This window comes from Marmota marmota, unplaced genomic scaffold, assembly GCF_001458135.2.
Source record: "Marmota marmota marmota unplaced genomic scaffold, marMar, whole genome shotgun sequence".
Classification (NCBI taxonomy): Eukaryota; Metazoa; Chordata; class Mammalia; order Rodentia; family Sciuridae; genus Marmota; species Marmota marmota.
The window spans coordinates 56795939-56815469 of NW_026000037.1; the positions used below are offsets into that span (position 1 = coordinate 56795939).

Below are 19531 nucleotides of genomic sequence, written 5' to 3' on the forward strand. Positions count from 1 at the left end.
GAAATTAAAGGGATACGAATAGGTAAAGAAGAATTCAAACTATCATTACTTGCTGATGACATGATTCTATACTTAGAGGATCCAAAAAGTCCATCAGAAAGCTTCTAGAATTAATTAATGAATTCAGCAAAGTAAAATCAGGACATAAAATCAATACCCACAAATCAAAGGCATTTCTGTACATTAGTGATGATTTTATATATCACTGTATATAAAAATAAAGAGAAATTGGGAAAACAAAACAACCTCATTCACAATAGCTTCAAAAAAATCAACCAAACAAACAAACAAAAAAACCAACTTGGGAATCAACTTAAACAAAAGAGGCAAAAGACCTCTACAGTGAAAACTAAAGAACACTAAAGAAAGAAATTCAAGAAGACTTTAGAAGATGGAAAGATCTCCCATGCTTTTGAATGGGCAAAATTAATATTGTCAAAATGGCCATACTACCCAAAGCACTATACAATTCAATGCAATTCCAATTCAAATCTCAATGTCATTCCTTATAGAAACAGTAAAAACAATCATGAAATTCATTTGGAAAAATAAAGGAACCCAGAATAGCCAAGGCAACAATACCAGACCTTAAACTATACTACAAAGCTATAGTAACAAAAATGGCATGGTATTGGCACCAAAATGGACATGTAGACCAGTGGTACAGAATAGAAGACGCAGAGACAAACCCATATGAATACCATTATCTCATACTAGACAAAGGCGCCAAAAATATACATTGGAGAAAAGATGCCTCTTCAACAAATGGTGCTGGGAGGACTGGAAATTCATATGCATCAGAATGAAACTAAACCCCTATCTCTCACCATGTGCAAAATTCAACTCAAATTGGATCAAGGACCTAGGAATTAGTCCAGTGACCTGCACCTAATAGAGGAAAAAGTAGGCCCAAATCTTTCTCACATTGGCATAGGCCCCGACTTCCTTAACAAGACTCTGAAGCAAGAAATAAAATCAAGAATTAATAAATGGGGGTGGACTCAAACTAAAAAGCTTCTTCTTAGCAAAAGAAACAATAAATGAGGTGAAGAGAGAGCCTACATTTTGGAAGCAAATTTTTGCCACATGCATGTCAGATAGGGCACTAATCTCCAGAATATATAAAGAACTCCAAAAACTTAACACCAAAATAACAACCCAATCAATAAACGGGCTTAGGAACTGAACAGATGCTTCTCAGAAGAAGATATATGTTCGATCAACAAATATATGAAAAAATGTTCAATGTCTTTAGTAATTAGAGAAATTTGCATCAAAACTGCTCTATGCTTTCATCTCACTCCAGTCAGAATGGCAATTATCAAGAATACAAACAATAATGTGTTGATGAGGATGTGGGGAAAAAGACACACTCATACATTGTTGGTGGGACTGCAAATTAGTGTAACTAATCTGGAAAGCAGTATGGAGATTCCTTAGAAAATTTGGAATGGAACCACCATTTGACCCAGCTATCCCACTCCTCAGTCTATACCCAAAGGACTTAAAATCAGCAATTATAGTAACGCAGCCACATCAATGTTTATAGCAGCTCAATTCACAATAGCTAAACAGTAGAAGCAACCTAGATGCCCTTCAATAGTTGAATGGATAAAGAAACTGTGTTATATATACACAATGGAATATTATTCAGCATTAAAAGAAAATTATGGCATTTGCAGGTAAATGGATGGAGTTGGAGAATATTATGCTAAGCAAAGTAAACCAATCCCCACAAAACAAAGGCTAAATGTTCTCTCTGATACGTGGATGCTGAATGGCAGGCAGGACATGGGAAAAATGGAGGAACATTGATTGGGGAAAGGGGAGGGAAGGGGGTATGGGGGCTGGAAAAATAGTGGAATGAGATGGGCATCATTACCCTAGATGCATGTATGACTGCACATATGGTGTGATGCTATATCATGTACAACAGAGAAATGTAAAGTTGTGCTGCAATTGTATACAATGAATCAAAATGCATTCTGCTGTCATATATACCCAATTAAAATAAATAAATTAATAAAAATTATTTTAAAAACCAAAAAATAGTATCATTATAAATACTATTATTATTAAAATGCAGATTTCAAATTGCTGTATTGATAACTAAATGATCCCCTTTTAGCAGTCTGAAACAGCAATCTATTGTCCTCTTGGATTTTGTGCTTCAGGAATTTGGGCAGGACTCTACTGGGATGTCTTCTGTAGTACAGTTATATATCTGGTGGAGCTGTAATAACCTGAAGACTATGTGGGCTGGACATCCATAATGGTGTTCTCACATGAGTGATGAATGACTCTTTCTGTGAGCCAGAAATTGCTCCAGCATGGCAGTCTCATAGCATGTGGATTTCACAAACAATTTTTGGGATCTTTCATGAAAAGATAACTAAGTAGAAGCTATGTCTTTTTCTCCTAGTTTTTAAAACTTAAAGACCATAGTGTAGTCACAGACTTCCCAGAAACAAGAGGAGGTCATTCAGATGACCAGCTCTTTATAAGGTGAAAATTTACATTTTAGAGGTGTATGTGGAATCTGGGTATGATGGCACATGCCTGTGATTCCCAGCTACCCGGAAGTCTGAGGCTTAAAGATTGTGAATTGGAGACCAGAGTGGGCAACAAAGCAAGCCCCTGTCTCAAAAAAGGCAATATGTGGGCTAAAAATAGAAATGGACCAATTCTGTCTTTGAGATCATCTTTCAGGGAAGTTATATGTTTGGTTCTATTTTCTGAAATGCTTGGAGGGTTAGAGGTCTCCAGATGAAACATGCCAGTGATTATTTTGTCACCTGTACTACTAACTTGAGGATTAACTACATGGAATCAAAAAGTGAATTATAGAGCATTTGCAGAAAAGCAGGTATAGTAGATTACTTTCTTGACAGGGTTGTCAATAAAAAGTACTAATAAATGAAGAAAGTGTAAGAACATTATAAGGAACATGTGTCAAAAATACTATTCAATTTTCCAAAAGAAAAAATTTTAAAAATAATGTTTGAAACAACAAATTAACAGAACAAAAAGCAAAATAATATAGGAAGGGAAAATATTTTTAAATGCTTACAAAAATTAGCAGAAAATGCATGAATTTTTCAAATAAAATTTTGATGTGAAAAAAAATAAAACTTAAAGAAAGAATGATATATTTTGGCTCATGGTTTCAGTCTACCATCAGTCAGCTCCATTTCTTTGGGCCTGTGATGAGGCAGAATGTCATGTCAGAGTAAATGGCAGAGCAAACTATTTACTTTATAACAGCTGAAAAGCAGAGAAAGAGAGAAACAAAAAATACCTTCTTCCAACTAGGCCCTACCTCCTAAAGTTTCTACATCTCCCACTGATGTCATCAAATGGTTAGTCCATCAATAGATTAATCCCCTAATGAAATCAGATCACTCATGGCCCAATCCCCAAAAGCCCCACTTCTGAACATTGCTGCACTGGGAACCAATCCTCCCAGATCTAAGCTATAACAATAAGCAAGCATAATATTTTATTTATACAAGCACTGTGAATTTTTAATTAATTTTTTAAAATTAAAGATGCATACAGGAACTGGGGCTGTAACTCAGTGATAGAGTGCTTGCCCAGCATATGCAAGGCCCAGTAAGCAATCACTCCCCATTTCTTCCTTCCTCTAACATTCAGATGTTTTTTCATATTACTATTTTGGATTTGGCTGTGCCTATGAATTTAATCATTTATGTTTATAGACTTTAAAATCTAAACCCATCAAATAACCTCAATGTAATTAATCTCTTTGCCAAATCAGTTTTAAATTCTTTAGGGTTTCTTTTCTCCCCTCTAGTGTCACTTTGGTTAGTTTCTCTTAGTTTAGGGAAACAATTGTCTTGGAGTCGTGCCAGTTTACTCCTAATTTGCTATTCTAATTATACCAGTCATTACATTTTGAAGTATAAAAAGTTACTTTGTTTTACATCTTCAAATATTTATACATTTTATTTTAAATATTTTTTGTTTATAAGTATAGTTATTATGTAAACCTGAAAAACTAAAACGGAAGAGACTTGACATACAGGATTTTTAATTTTCATAATTAATATTTAATCTAAAGAGAAAAATATTTCAATTAAGAGTAGAGGACCTGTTGTTTGAGTGTCTAAGAGTTGTCATTGTTGTATCATTGTCACAGGAAACTGTTGGTAATAGTTTTTCAACAGAAGGCGAAGCTAATGGTGAAAGGGGATTTAATTGAAACTATAGAATTTAATTTAGTAGAAACATCCTAAAATCGTGTTCTAAAATGCATCAAGAAAATTAATCTGTTTAATATGTTGCTCACTGTCATTGTAGTGATGAATTGTTCTTAGAATTTAGGGCTGGACCAAAAAATATAAAAATAAAAAAGCATTCTTTCTTTATTATTTTTTTTAAGCACATTGAACATTGACTAGAAAGAGACCTTACCTTAACTACTAGGAAGCTCAAAGAGATAGAAGGTTGTTTAATTATATTCAGTAACTTGAATTTTCCTCAGACAGCTTTTGTGGGATGTGAAGAGTAATAGATAAAGAAGATAGAGTTGTTAATGTAAATTTTTCAGTTTGCCCTCTAATATTGACCTAATAGTTAATAACAGTTGGTAATCTTTAGTGTGTGTGCGCATGTGTGCACGTACGTGTACACATACGTGTGTTTGGTAATGGGGATAATGTCTGTTTTTGTTTTAGAAATGTATATATTTCTATAACTTGAGTTATTGGTTGTTATTAGAAAAGGAAAAGAAGGAAAAATTTTACTGTTTACATGTACTAGGATGGTAAATGCTTCTGGTGGTCTTATTTGAAAGTAGTTGAAGCAGAAATTTATCTGGACACCTTTTAAGCACTAGTTTCAGGTCAAAAGACCTTCTTCCGCCAATTGTCTCATCAGAAGTTCAGACTAAATATATTAAAAGCAAGCATTTGTTTTCTTTGATCTTTTTTTACATCTGGGAATCTTATTTATCATAATACGCATCACATTACTGGCCTCCAAAGAATAAGTCTGGAAATAACTTATGATAGATCACTTTCTTCACGTATTCATGTTTAGTTCTGTATGTTCAAGGGGAAAGACATTTTATTACAGAGGATCAGGTTTGGCTATATATTGCAATGAGGAAACGAAAACCAACACAGTTTTAAGCTTAAATATTATTTTTAAGCTTAAATAAGATTGAAGCTAATTTCTCTTTCATGTAAAAAGAAAGTAGGCAGGTCTATTCTTCTACTTCACAGCACCAAATTTCTTATAGTTTGGTTTTCATCTTCCTAGAGTTCCAGCCATCACAGTCTAGTTCAGTAGAATGGAGAGTTGAGATAAGAACTTAACTCTGAGGCCATTTTAGGCTTAGGGAGCTGGCACACTACTATAATCCCAGTGGCTCAGGAGGCTGAGGCAGGAGGATCACCAATTCAAAGCCAGCCTCATCAACTTAGTGAGGCTGCAAGCAACTTAGAAAGATCCTGTCTCAAAATAAAAAATAAAAAGGACTGGGGATGTGGCTCAGTAGCTAAGTGCTCCTGTGTTCAATCCCTGGTTTTATTTTAAAAAAAAGCCATTTTAGAAGATCCACTCAGAACATAACAATTGTATGTCTTTGTCTAAAATTCTTCCTTCATTTTCAACCTCTTGAGTTTAAAGCTTAAAATCATTATCTTTTAAAGGAAGAGTCAATTACTTAGATCATGTTACTGTTTTTTCCCATCTTGCTGTTATTAAGGAGCTTCACAAATTTGTTCTAACTATGCTTTATAGGATAGTGATTCCAGGATTTTCTGGAGCATCTTCCTGGAGATTATTCTTACAAGATCCCATAAGCAAGGCCAAAAAAAAACAAAAACAAAAACGAGATAGGACTTTGCTTTTATTATTTGCCATTCATTTTAAGAGAGAAAATGTCTCAGTTTTGCTTTGTTACATACCAGGGCTTTAAAAATAAATGACTATTTTAGAATATCTCAAACATACATAAAGGTAAAAAGCAGAATTTGATGGTCTTGTGTACCTACCAATTATCAATTCATGGCCAACCTTGTTTTTATTTATATCCTCAACTAGTCCTTCCTCTTTCCTATTCTTATTTTGAAGCAAATCCCAAACCTCATTTTTTATCCATATAGTCTTCATTATGTATCTCTAAAATATAATAATTCTTTAATAAACATAACCATACTGCTATGAACAAATTTTAAAATGGAGTTATGTCTTAATATCATTAAATATCTAGTCAGTATTTAGGTTTCCATAGTTGGTTCTTATAATTGATTTCTTACAGTTGGTTTGTTTGACTTAGGATCCAAACAAGGTTGACACATTGGATTTGGTGGTAATATTTCTTCCCTTTCCCTCTAACATTTGTTGAAAATTTTTAGTCTTTTGTTCTTAGAGTTTTCCATAATTTAAATTTTGCTAATTGCATTCTTGTTGTTTAGCAATATGTTCTGTTCCTGTGTGTTTCCTACAAACTGGAAGATAGATTTAGAAATGTGGATTCAGTTTCTTTTTTCTTTTTCTTTGTTCAGAGATACTTCATGGACAGTGTTAGAAACTTTAATCAGGAGAATAATATCAATTTGCCTTTCTGTAGGTGACATTCAAGCGTGTTGTTGATTGTCTTGATTTATTCCTTAATTACTTTTTTTGTTTGGTGTACATTTTTTTTTGTATTAAACCCAGAGGCGCTTTACCACTGAGCCATATCCCAGCCATTTTTATTTTTTATTTTGAAACAAATAAATTTTGAAATTTATTTTTTATTTTGATCTCTTGTGATCCTCCTGCCTCAGCCTCCAGAGTTGCTTAAGGTCTCACTAAGTTGCTGAGGTTGATTTTGAACTTGTGACCCTCCTGCCTCAACCTCCAGGGTCACTGGGGTTACAAGTGTATGCCACCATGCCAGGAAAAATTATTATAAAAAGAAAGAAGTTTTTCCTATTACTTACCCATTGGTAAAGTTAATATAGGAAAGACTTTTTTTATTTACCAGTTTGCAGAAAGATTACTTTTATTTTTAGTATTTTCCAAAGTTGTTTGCATTTTTATTTTTCAGTACAATTGTAAATTCATGGATTTTAAAATATTTGATGTCTTTCAGTCTCACTGTGAATAATAACTTAAGATACTTAAATTTGGCTTAGATTCTATTGATTTGATCTTGGCAGTCTTTGACAGTTTCTTCAGAAAACTTTTTAATCTGTGGTTCTAGAGTTCATTAGTGGACTTCATGGAATCCATGAATCTTCTAAAATGTAGAAAATTTTTGTATGTAAATGTACATTTTTTTTTCTAAAATAGTTCTGTAGCTCTTAACAGATTTCCAAAACAGTCTTGATCCCTAAAAAGTCAAAAATCTCAGTGACTTGGGAGGCTGAGGCAGGAGGATCCCAAGTTCAAAGCCCTAAGCAACTTGGCAAGACCCTGTCTCAAAAAATAAAAAGGGTTGGGGATGTGACTCAGTGGCTCAGTGTCCCTGGGTTCAGTTCCTGGTACAAAAAAAAAAAAAAAAAGATCAATTATTTATTAATTCTATTAAGAACTCCTGGCCATAGACAAAGAAATAGTTCTATAATAAGGAATAGCAGTAAGGAGATTGTGTTTGCAGTTTTAAAATCAATAGATTATAGTGGAGTGAGAAAACAGTCCACAGAGAATTATCAAGAGTTATTGGGGAGGGAGAAAACAGAAGCTATACATGGGTGTAATTCATAGGGGTAGCTTGTTGTTTGTTTTTAAGATAGGAGAGTTTTAAGCATGTTTAAATGTTTGCCATTTCTCTGTTTTTTTTTTTGTTGTTGTTGTTTTTTTTCACTTAATAACTCCTGGTGGTCCTTTACTTGAATTGATACCTTCTCTTGGAAGTCTTTCTCTTGTGTATCCCTTGTTCCGTTTCTCATAACAACTTACTCAGACTTCTCTTTTTATGTCTTATGTCATAATAGATTTTTAAAAATATATCCCTATGTAAACTATCAGTTCCTCTAGGATAAGTATTATCTTGTATATATCCCTAATGCATAATGTATAATGTTCTCAGCAGGTATGGAATGTAATGGATGTGTTAAAAATCCATTGGTCTTATTTTGTGCTAAATTGTTTATTTTCTAGTTTGAAATTCAAGAAAACTCTTACTTTCATTAAAATCTTTAGATTTTATTTTGCGATCACTTCCATGTCATGTTTGTGGAGAATGTTGGTAGTTTATTAGAACCAAAATTCAGTTGCCTAAAGTATGCTTAGGGGAACAGCATTAACTACCTTATTAGTTGTTGGATGGATTTGGGATCTTCTTTCTATCTTGATTAAGGCAAATAAAGTCTTTTAAACTGGGTTCTTCACTCATCAAAGAGAAAATAGATTCCAGCTTATCACACAGAAAAACATATCATAAATTAATTTATGAGAGGATCAGAGCACATGTAATTAGTAACTCTAGATCATCAAAAGGGAGAATGAGATTTGATGTTCTCAAATGATCTGTACAAAGTACTGTTGGAAGCAGTGGAACAGTATATATTTTTAACAACTTTTTTGTGATTATTTTAGGAAAAGAATAAAATATATGATGCCATCTTCAGATCATGTCCTGTTTCTTGTATGTTTTTCCCTGAGGGGTTTTATGTTTTACATGTATTCTACGTTGTTCTAAAAGAAACTTGGAACATTTTGAATTATTTTAACTCTAAAACAATAAGGAACTTATGCAAACATTTGAGTCCTGTTTGTCTTATTCATCACCTACACTAAGCCTGGTACTTGTAGGCAAGTCAGTGCATCTGTGGATATTTGTTGACCAACTCTGTTTTCCAAGGAGACTGCTGATTCCTTGGAAACCTCAACACCAGTCATAGAGTGGATACTCACTAAATACTCAATTTTTTTGATTGTTGTCCATGTTTTTGTGCCTTACCCACTTAAAAAGAAAACAAAAAATAAAACTGTTGACATCATTCCAAAATTGGGCCCTTGTTCCAATTAATGTAGATATCCTTAGAACTATTTATTCCATTTCTGGTGTTGTGTCTTGATGGGGGTGCAGGGGGAGGAGAAGGAAAGAAACATGAGCAAGGATTTTCATATGATGTTTATTTAAGATGTTATTTTAATTTCATGAATTATGACATTTTAAATTTTTAAAAATGATAAATTACAAAATGATGACTTCATCTTCTGAAATAGATGTGGCATCTGTTTAGTAGCTTAGCCCACACAGTAATTAAGAATAGGAAATCAAGAATGTATATTACATTGTAATTCTAAGGAAAATTCACTTATTAAGTCCCAGGTTAATATTTATCTTTACCACATTTGTTATCTCTCTTATGTAATCAGTATAAATAAGCTTTTTTTTTTTTTAAGTTTATCATTATTATGATTTGCTGTGCTGGGGCTTGAACCAAGGAAGCACCATATACCCATCCCAGGAGCAAACTATTATTATTGAGCTGCCTTGAATGTACCCTGCCCCAATCCCACCTCTATACCACTGTAAAAGTACCACAGTACTATTATAAATGTTAAAATCTGTTTTCTTCTAAGACATTTCAAGTAGGTATTGATCTTCTTTGTTCAATCTTAAGTGTTTTGATTGTGGACTTTTGTTTTTAAACCCATTGGATGAGAGTGGTTGTCGATCCTGTTTTTCCTTTTTAAATTTTGATACTTATGTTTGCAGGGATTTGTTCATTTGATCTAATATACATAAACTGAAGATAGGTGATTCCTTGCTTTATAAAAGTCCCTAAAAGACTTTGGTTTCATCCCTTATGAGCATTCAATAAATAAATTATTAAATGAACAAGTGAATGTGAAAATTTGAGTGATTTTAAATTGCTGTGACTTTAAATTGCCAGTTTAAATGCTTAAAAACAGTGACAGTGACTAAAAATAGAAAATAGTACTTTTCTACAACAAAAAGCTTAAATTCTGTATATAGTAGCTGTCATTTCTTTTAGTGCTTTACTTTTTAATAAAAATATAGTTTAAAAAGAGAAGATACATGTGAGTGGTGTTTCTAGACAACGTAAATGATTTCCCTTGTTAAAGTCTTTTTGTTTATGCTTAGACAAATGCTATTAATTTTCATCAAACTGTTTAAACATTGATGGAACACTCATTTCTTGGTTTTGATGATGTAATTCTTTCCTGGTTCCCCTGTTATCCTTTTTCTACTTATATTGAGGCTGTTTTTCATTCACCATTCTCTCACACCCTGAATTATTCCTTACTTCCTGTCCCTTACCTTCTAAATTTTATCTTTTCTGTAACTTCAGCTGGACTTAATTCTCTAATAATTCCCCAGTCTCTAGCACCAGGCTACAACTTCCTGTTGAGTACCAAACCCAAATTCCTACACATACCTTAAATTCACATATATAATAGTAATTTTCTTCCTATCTAAACCTGCTTTCTTCCTGTTTTCCATTTTAGTCAATCTACTACCATCTACCCTTTGTATAGGAGATACTACCATCATTCTATACCTCTAAATGTCAACCAGTCCTATAATTTCTATCATTTAAATCTTCTTCTAACTTGAAAAATTCTCTTCATCTTCGTTGCCCTTTAGTGCAGGGCATCCTAATTACATATATATAATGCTTCTTCAGTCTGCTGGTAGGTGTTCTTAACTGTAATTTTTTAAAAATTAACACTTATTAATTGTACAGATGTTTCACCATGACATTTCCATCCATGTATATGTTGTACATTGCTCATGTCCACTCTTCCTGATATCGATTTTACCCATCCCTCAAGCTCCCTTCCAAGTCCTTGCTAGTCCCTCTTCTGCTTTTTATCCTCTTTGTTTGTTTACACATATAAGAGAAAACATACAATCTTGTCTTTCTGTGTCTAACTTATTTTGCTCAACATGATGTCCTCCAGTGCCATCCATTTCCCTGCAGATGACAGAATTTCATTCTTCTTTGTGTATCTATATCATATTTTATTTATCCATTCATCTGTTGATGGGTGCCTAGGCTGATTCCATATCTTGGCTATTGTAAATAGTACCACAGTAAACATTGGTATGCAGGTGTCTGTCTTGTGTTGACTTTATTTTCTTAAGATATATACCTAAGAGTGGTATAAGGATCATGTGGTAGCTCATTTTTTAGTTTTCTGAGGAATTTCCATACTGTTTTTCCGTAGTGCATTTACTAATTTACATTTCCACCAGTAGTTCAAAAGAATTCCGTTTTCTCTGCATCCTTGCCAGCATTTTTTTTTTAAATAGTTGTTTTAACTGGGGTTAGATGGGATCTCAAATTAGTTTGAATTTGCATTTCCCTGATTTGCCTCCATTCTTGTCTTGTTCCATCCTTTTCTAAGAAGCCACAGTGGATATTTCAAAATGCAAATATAATGTCATTCTCCTGCATAAATTGCTTTATTATCAGATTTTATTCATCAAGAGTAAGTGAAATTCTGGACTTTCGTAAGAAATCTGTTTTTAAATGTCAGTAAATAAAAATGAAATAGGATAGAGGTATACCATACATCTCTGAAGCTGCATTCAGATGGGTAGCTTATTGTTTGCAACATTTGGTTTTCAGCACAAAAATTAACTTTTCTAGTTTCATATCTCTGTATCCTCTGAAATCCTCCTTCCCTTTCTTGATTCCATCCCTGGCTTCCTCATTATGACTTATTTATCTTCATTATTCAAAACTAAGTTTCCTGGTTGGGTCTGGAGCCTTTATTTTTTAATGCTCCAACTTTAGATTTCTTCTCCTTCTATTTGCTCCCATACTATAAGTTCTTAATGCTATATCTATTGCAGGTGAGAGAAATTCATTTGAAGTCCACTGATGGACTCACATGAGCCTGTAGGAGCTGGGAGTAGTCTTATGGTCTTAGGGATAAACCAGAACCATAACTTTAAGTGCTGACAGATTCTTTCTATCATGGATCTCTCATTCTGCCATGAGTCAACTTTCGTCAGTCTTGTCACTTCATTCAGGCTCAGCTGTTGACCAGAAGCATGGCCTCTGACATTTCTAGGCTCAATATTTACACTTTCCCTTCATCTCCAGTTATAAAAATCCCATAGATGCACTCTGACTAATATGGTTTATATCAAGTACCCACCCTAACTGATCAGCACGGATAAGAGCAGATATGTGGCACACATGTGTATACTCACACAATTTTAAATCAGGGAAGATTTTCTTTGGGAAGTGACTTTCAAGGTGTTATTTGACTGATTTCATGAGTTAGCCTACCTATGAGAAAGGAAGATTATTTCAGTTTGTAGACACCTAGGGGGGAAGGATGCCAAATGTTTCTTTAAAAGATCATCAGTCTTCTTAATATCAGTAATCATCAGGGAACTGCAAATCAAAACTACAGTGAGATATTACCTCTAACTGGTTTGGAAGGTTTCTATCAAAAAAGTATTGGTGAGGATGTGGAGAAAATGGAACCCTTATACCTTGTTGGAATGAATGTAAATTAGTTCAACCCTTATGGTAAAGATTGTGGAGGGTCCTCAGAAAATTAAAAATAGGACTATCATATGATACAGAGATCCTACTTCTGGGTGTGAGCCAAAGGAAATGAAGTCAGTGTCTTGAGATATCTGTATCCCCATGTTCCATTGCCTCATTGTTTACAATAGCTAGGATGTGGAAACAACCTAAATGTTAATGAGTGAATGGATACACACATGCACATACACACATGCACACATATATACATGGAAGGTTATTTAACCTTAAAAAGGAAGGAAATCTTGTTCCATTTGCAGCAGTGAACCTGGAGGATATTATGTTACATGAAATAAGCCAGTCCCAGAGATAAATACAATTGTCCCCTGGTATTTTCTAGGGATTGGTTTCAGGATGCCGCATGTATTCCAAAATTTGAAGATGTTCAAGTCTCTTATATAAAGATGGCATAATATTTGCATATAATTTATACATGTCCTGTGGTAATACTTTAAATCTTCTCTAGTTTACTTATAAGACAATATTACTATATATTTTTTCTTTAATTTATATATTTATATATTTTTATATATATACACACACACAATAATACAAGGTACATTGTGTAATTCCTAATACAATGTAAATGCTATGTAAAATAGTTGTTACACTGTATTGTTTAATAAAGCCAGAAAGAAAACTGTGCATGTTCAATAAAGATAATTTTTTTCCAAATATTTTCTATCTGAAGTTGATTGACTCTGCAGATGTGGAAGCTGTGGACACAGAGGACCAGCTGTAATGCATTATCCCATTTATATGTAGAATTTAAAACATTCATACTCATGGAAACAGTAGAAGTGTAGTTACCAGTGGTCAGGAGGGTGGGTGGGGAAGTGGGGAGATATTAGTCAAAGGTACAAGTGCCAAGAAAATAAATTCTAGAATCTGCTCACACTATATCTCCTAAATTAAGTATACTAACTGTATTTAATAAAACTTTGTTGTAGACGTTAAGTATTCTAACCACATACACATAAAGTGATAACTATATGAGGTGATGTATATGTTTACTTGAATGTGAATCATTTCAGAGTGTATGTTTATACTTTCAGTATTTATAATTTTCATCAATTACACCTCAGTGGAAAGGGGCAGACATCAGTCTAGCTACAGTAAAAAATAGATTGTAAGAATCTAAGAGGTGATGCAGATAAACTACCATGTAGAAAAGAATTAACATAGAAGGCCTGCTTGTAAAGTTGGACCTTAACTGGCATCAGTGAACTTGGGCTTTGGAAGGAAACCCATCATTTTCAGAACTGATAAGAATGCCAAATCTGTTTTGAGTAACAATGTGGTTCTTGCTGAACGCTTTTACTTTCTCCCTAGGAGTCTGGGATTTTGGTATGTGCTAGGCAGAGGCATCCCTTTGGGTGCTGTCTCTTTCGTGAGATTTCTGAGCTGTCACAGCTTGTTGCTGGAGGAGATTAAGCACATCCAGTGTGGACTCTAAAAATTTCCTCAGGACTTTACCCAATGGGCCTTTTCCCTTTGCTGATTTTAGTTTGTATTCTTATGCTGTCATGAATCATAGTCATGAGTATGACTATAAGACTCAGTATAATCTTATGAGTTCTAGTGAATCATCAAACATGGAAATGATCAAGGATGTGACATAGTCACTTAGGTTGGAATTTTAGGTCTGGAAAAGAAACAATGGAAGTTTTGTCCAGGTTTTTTGAACTGACTTGGGAGATATTTAAAAAATAGAATTGACAGGACTTGGTAATTATTTTAATGTGGGTGAGAAAGAGACAGAAAAGTATCAAGGATGTCTATAAATTTTTCACTCCAGCAACTGATTACATAGAAATAAGCATTTGCTACCAGAGCAGCATAGTATGATAGAAGGAACACAGATTTGAAGAAAAATTATCTATATGGATGCAAGTTTAGAATCCTAGGTGTGTAAGTTTATCTGTCTGAAACATTGAGACCATTTTGAGGATTGAATAAGACATTTGAAAAGATTTTCTAAGTTATTACGTAATGCAGATGTTAACTATGATTGTTAAGCTCCCATTTAATATAAAAGTACCTCATATATGTCCAAAGCTATCAGGCACTTTATGTATTGTTTTTACTGTTTGATATTACTATAGTTTTCACTGAATTCTGAAACTCAGCAACTTAAATACTAGAATGTCTTTTTTTTTACTTTATAAAATACATATTTTATATTATACTATATTTATTTATTTAATAAAAATATTTTTAATTGCCAGTGGACCTTTATTTATTTATATGCAGTGCTGAGAATCAAGCCCAGTGCCTCACACATGCTAGGCAAGTGCTCTACTATTGAGCCACAACCCCAGCCCTCTTCTTTTTATTTATATATGACAGAGGAATGCATTACATTTCTAATTACACATATAGAGCACAATTTTTCATATCTCTGATTGTATACACAGTACATTCACACCAATTCGTGTCTTTATACCTGTACTTTGGATAATAATGATCATCACATTCTACCATCATTAATAATTCCATTCCCCCCTCCCTTCCCCTCCCACCCCTTTTTCCTATCTAGAATTTGTCTGTTCCTCCCATGCTCCCACTCCTTATCCCACTATGACTCAGCCTCCTTATATCAAAGAAAACTTTTGGCACTTGGTTTTTTGGGATTGGCTAACTTCACTTAGCATTCATTATCTTCTCTAACTCCATCCATTTACCTGCAAATGCCATGATTTTTTTCTCTTTTATTGCTGAGTAATATTCCGTTGTGTATATATGCCACATTTTTTTAATCCATTCATCTATTGAAGGGCATCTAGGTTGGTTCCACAGTTTAGTTATGGTGAATTGTGCTGCTATAAACATTGATGTGGCTGGGTCCCTGTAGTATGCTGTTTTTAGTCCTTTGTGTATAGGCCGAGGAGAGGGATAACTGGGTCAATTGGTGGTTCCATTCCCAGTTTTCCAAGAAATCTCCATACTGCTATCTATATTGGCTGCACCATTTGCAGTCCCACAGCAGTGTATGAGTGTATCTTTTTTTCCACATCCTCGCCAACACTTATTGTTGTTTGTGTGGATAATAGCTGCCATTCTGACTGGAGTGAGATGAAATCTTAGAGTGGTTTTTATTTGCATTTCTCTAATTACTAGTGATGATGAACATTTTTTCATGTATTGATTGATTGTACATCGTTTTCTGAGAAGTCTCTCTTAAGGTCCTTGGCCCATTTATTGATTGGGTTATTTGTTTTTTTGGTGTTTAGCTTTTTGAGTTCTTTATATAGCCCACTGATTAGTGCTCTATCTGATGTGCAAGGGGTTAAGATTTGTTCCCAAGATATAGGCTCACTTCACAGATTGTTTCTTTTGCTGAGAAGAAACTTTTTTGAGTTTGAGTCCCTCCCATTTATTGATTCTTGATTTTAATTCTTGCACCACAGGAGTCTTATTAAGGAAGTTGGAGTCTAATCCCACGTGATGTAGATTAGGACCTACTTTTTCTTCTATTAGACTCAGGGTCTCTGGATGTATTTAAAATATATATATATATATATATATATATATTTATTTATTTATTTTAGTTGTCAATGGATCTTTTTATTTTATTTATTTATATGCAGTGGTGAGGATTGAACCCAGAGCCTCATGCATGCCAGGCAAGTGTTCTACCACTGAGCCACAACTCCAGCCCTCTGGTTGTATTCTTAAGTCCTTGATTTATTTTGATTTGAGTTTTGTGCATGGTGAGAAATAGAGGTTTAATTTCATTTTTTTTTTGCGTATGAATTTCCAGTTTTCTCAGCACCATTTGTTGAAGAGGCTATCTTTTCTCCAATGCATGTTCTTGGCACCTTTGTCTAATATATGATAATTGTAGTGGTATGGGTTGGTCTCTGTGTCCTCTATTCTGTTTTGGTGCTGATACCATGCTGTTTTTGTTACTATTTTTCTGTAGTATAGTTTAAGGTCTGGTATAATAATGCCACCTGCTTCACTTTTCCTGCTAAGGATTGCTTTAGCTATTCTGGATCTCTTATTTTTCCAGATGAATTTCATGATTGATTTTTCTGTTATTTTGAGGAATATCATTGGAATTTTGATTGGAATTGCATTAAATCTATATAGTGCTTTTGGAAGTACGGTCATTTTGATAATATTAATTCTGCCTATCCAAGAGCTAGGTAGATCTTTCCATCTTCTAAGGTCTTCTTTGATTTCTTTCTTTAGGATTCTGTAATTTTCATTATATAGATCTTTTGTATTATACTATTCTTTATGAGCTCTTTCTTATACTAGAGGTAGGTAATATGTTGGTTTTAAACATTGAAACACTTGAATGTTGTAATGAGCACCTGAAAACCAGCGAGGGTATTTGCCAAGGTTCTATAGGCTTCATTCCCAGGTTGAATGACGTTAACTTTTTGGTCTTCCAAAATAGATCATACTTTCTTATGCTTCTTATCAACATATTCTGTGGATGTATAGAGGAACATTGTTTTTATAATTTCAGATCTTTTAGGCAACAAGTATAGCACATCATAATTTCATTTTGTTAACTATTTAAGTGTTGCACATGCAAGGAAAGCTGTATTTATGAAGTTATCTTGTTTATAAAATGTCTAGATTCCAAAAAAATAATGATATTCTTTTTCTCTCGTAGAACACTTCACCTGCATTGTGAAGGTGCTTTTTACCCTACTATATACACAGGCTCTTGCTGCACTTTCAGTTAAATGCAGTGAGGAAGATAGGTCAGCCTGGAAACACATGGGAGCTCTCAAAAAGGTTAGTCTCTTTTCTGAATTCATCATTTAGTAGTTTGGGGAACTCATTCAAATGAGGATATGAGTGAAGTTAAGTGTTTGAAAGACAAAATGAGTTAATGGTATTTTAATTGGAAGTAGAGTACCTTCAGACTTTAAAAAAAAGAATTAAATGTCTCCTTACGTGATTAGACTTTCTGCATCTGTCTCTATACTTGGCCTTTATACTTTGGACAGTTTTGTTTTGTAAATTTTGCTACAAACATTAATCTTAAGGAAGTTATAAAAAGGATTGGGGATGTAGCTTAGTGATAGAGCATTTTCCCAGCAAGCATGAGGCCTTGGGTTCAATCCCTAGTACCAAAAAAAAAAAAATTAAAAAAAATAAAAAAAATAAAAAACTGTGACATTTCAGTGAACATAGTAATTAAGTATCTGCAGATTTAAACTATTTATCTGTCAATTTTTTCTTTATTCCTATTTCCTATTACAATCTGAAGTTTGCTTTTTGACTTACACTTCTTTTTTTTAAAATATTTTTTTGTTGTCAATGGACCTTTATTATTTAATTTATTTATATGTGGTGCTCAGAATTGAACCCAGTGTCTCACACATGCTAGCCAAGTGCTCTACCACTACAACCCCAGCACTTTGACTTACCACTTCCTTTTTTTTTTTAATTAGTTGCTCAAGACAATACAATGATCTTGACATATCATACATTTGATTCAAATAGGGTATGAATTCTCATTTTTCCATGTGTACAGATTTGTTGAGAGCCACAGCCAAAAAAGTCCCCCAATGAGCAGCTCTGTGGTCTGAAAGGGCAGGGAAACAGCCCAATGAGCATCAGCACAGAGGAGCCAATCAGTTGGCAGCTAGAAGTTGCTGGGGTCGCTGTGAGCCATTCATCAGCTGGCAGCTTCCAGCTGCCAGCACAGATTGCGGGATCACATTGGTTATACAGCCATGTATATACCTACAGCAATCCTAGTGTCAGTTGTATTCTGCTGCCCTCCCTATCCCCCCTCCCCTCTCCTCCCCTCCCATCACCTCTCTCTACCCATCTACTGTGACACTTTTCTCTCTTTCTCTCTTTTTTTCCCCTTTCCCCTCATACCATTGTGTATGTATTTTGTGTAACAATGAGGGTCTCCTTCCATCTTCCGTGCAATTCTCCTTCTCCCTCCCATTCCCTCCCACCTCTCTTCCTTGTTTAGTGTTAATCTTCTTCTCACGCTCTTCCTCCCTACTCTGTTTTGAGTCACCTCCCTTATATCAGAGAAGACATTCAGCATTTGTTTTTTAGGGATTGGCTAACTTCGCTTAGCATAATCTGCTCTTTTTTTAATATTTATTTTTTGTGGTTGTAGTTGGACACAACACCTTAATTTTATTTATTTATTTATTTTTATGTGGTGTTGAGGATCGAACCTAGGGCCTTGCACATGTGAGATGAGCACTTTACTGCTGAGCCATAACACCAGCCTACCACTTCTAAACTTAAAAAACCTAGCCTTGCCTTGTCTTGCCTTCCCTTCCCTTCCCTTCACTTTCCCTTTTTTCCCACGTCCTTGCCAACATTTATTGTTACTTGTGGTTCTTGATAATTGCCATTCTGACTGGAGAGAGATGGAATCTCAGTGTAGTTTCCAAAATTAGGTCTTAATGACAAAATTTAAACAATTGTAAATTTCTGATGAAAGGAACAGGATTTAAGTGGCTGTTTAGTCAGTATTCTTTGTTAATTTTATAATTGATAGCTTTAAAATTTTTTTTTTAGTTATACATGGACACAGTATCTTTATTTTGTTTCTTTATTTTTATTTGATGCTGAGGATCGAACCCAGTGCCTCACGTATGCGAGGCAAGTGCTCTGCCACTTAGCCACAATCCCAGCCCTTGATAGCTATTTTTAAAAAGTCTTAGTAAAACACTATGACACCTGTTATTAGAACATAAATTAAAAATATGTTAATTCATAGCCATATAAATTAGTACTGAAAACAAAAACTGTCATGGTTGGTATGCCACGTTACCTTTCTCTACAATAGATATAAATATTTAGATATATAGAAGTTGTAAATAATGACTATGAATGATGAAATGGATCGCTGTGTATGAATTAAATTCTGTGTAATTCCTTTCTTTTTTTTTTAATATACTTTCAATTCCCTCCCTTTTCACTCCCTTTTTCCTTTCTTCACTGGGTTTTACTCATTTCATCTCCATAATTCTTTATGCTTAGGTATGATAATTCTCACAAAAGCTTTTTTTTGGGTCATATCTAATCTAGCCTGG

General features: G+C 34.1%; 1 protein-coding gene across 8 annotated transcripts in view; it reads left to right on the forward strand.

Annotated features, from left to right (window-relative positions):
- Positions 1-19531, forward strand: part of Ubr3 (ubiquitin protein ligase E3 component n-recognin 3) — a 226280-nt gene that overhangs the window by 184144 nt on the left and 22605 nt on the right. For all 8 annotated transcript variants that reach the window (XR_007350982.1, XM_015479299.2, XM_015479298.2 and 5 more), the window contains one exon: positions 17128-17252. Coding sequence is in view for 7 of the 8 variants with exons in the window: in XM_015479299.2 (XP_015334785.1) it covers positions 17128-17252 (125 nt within the window). In the remaining variant the exon portion in view is untranslated. The remainder of the gene's footprint in view (positions 1-17127; positions 17253-19531) is intronic.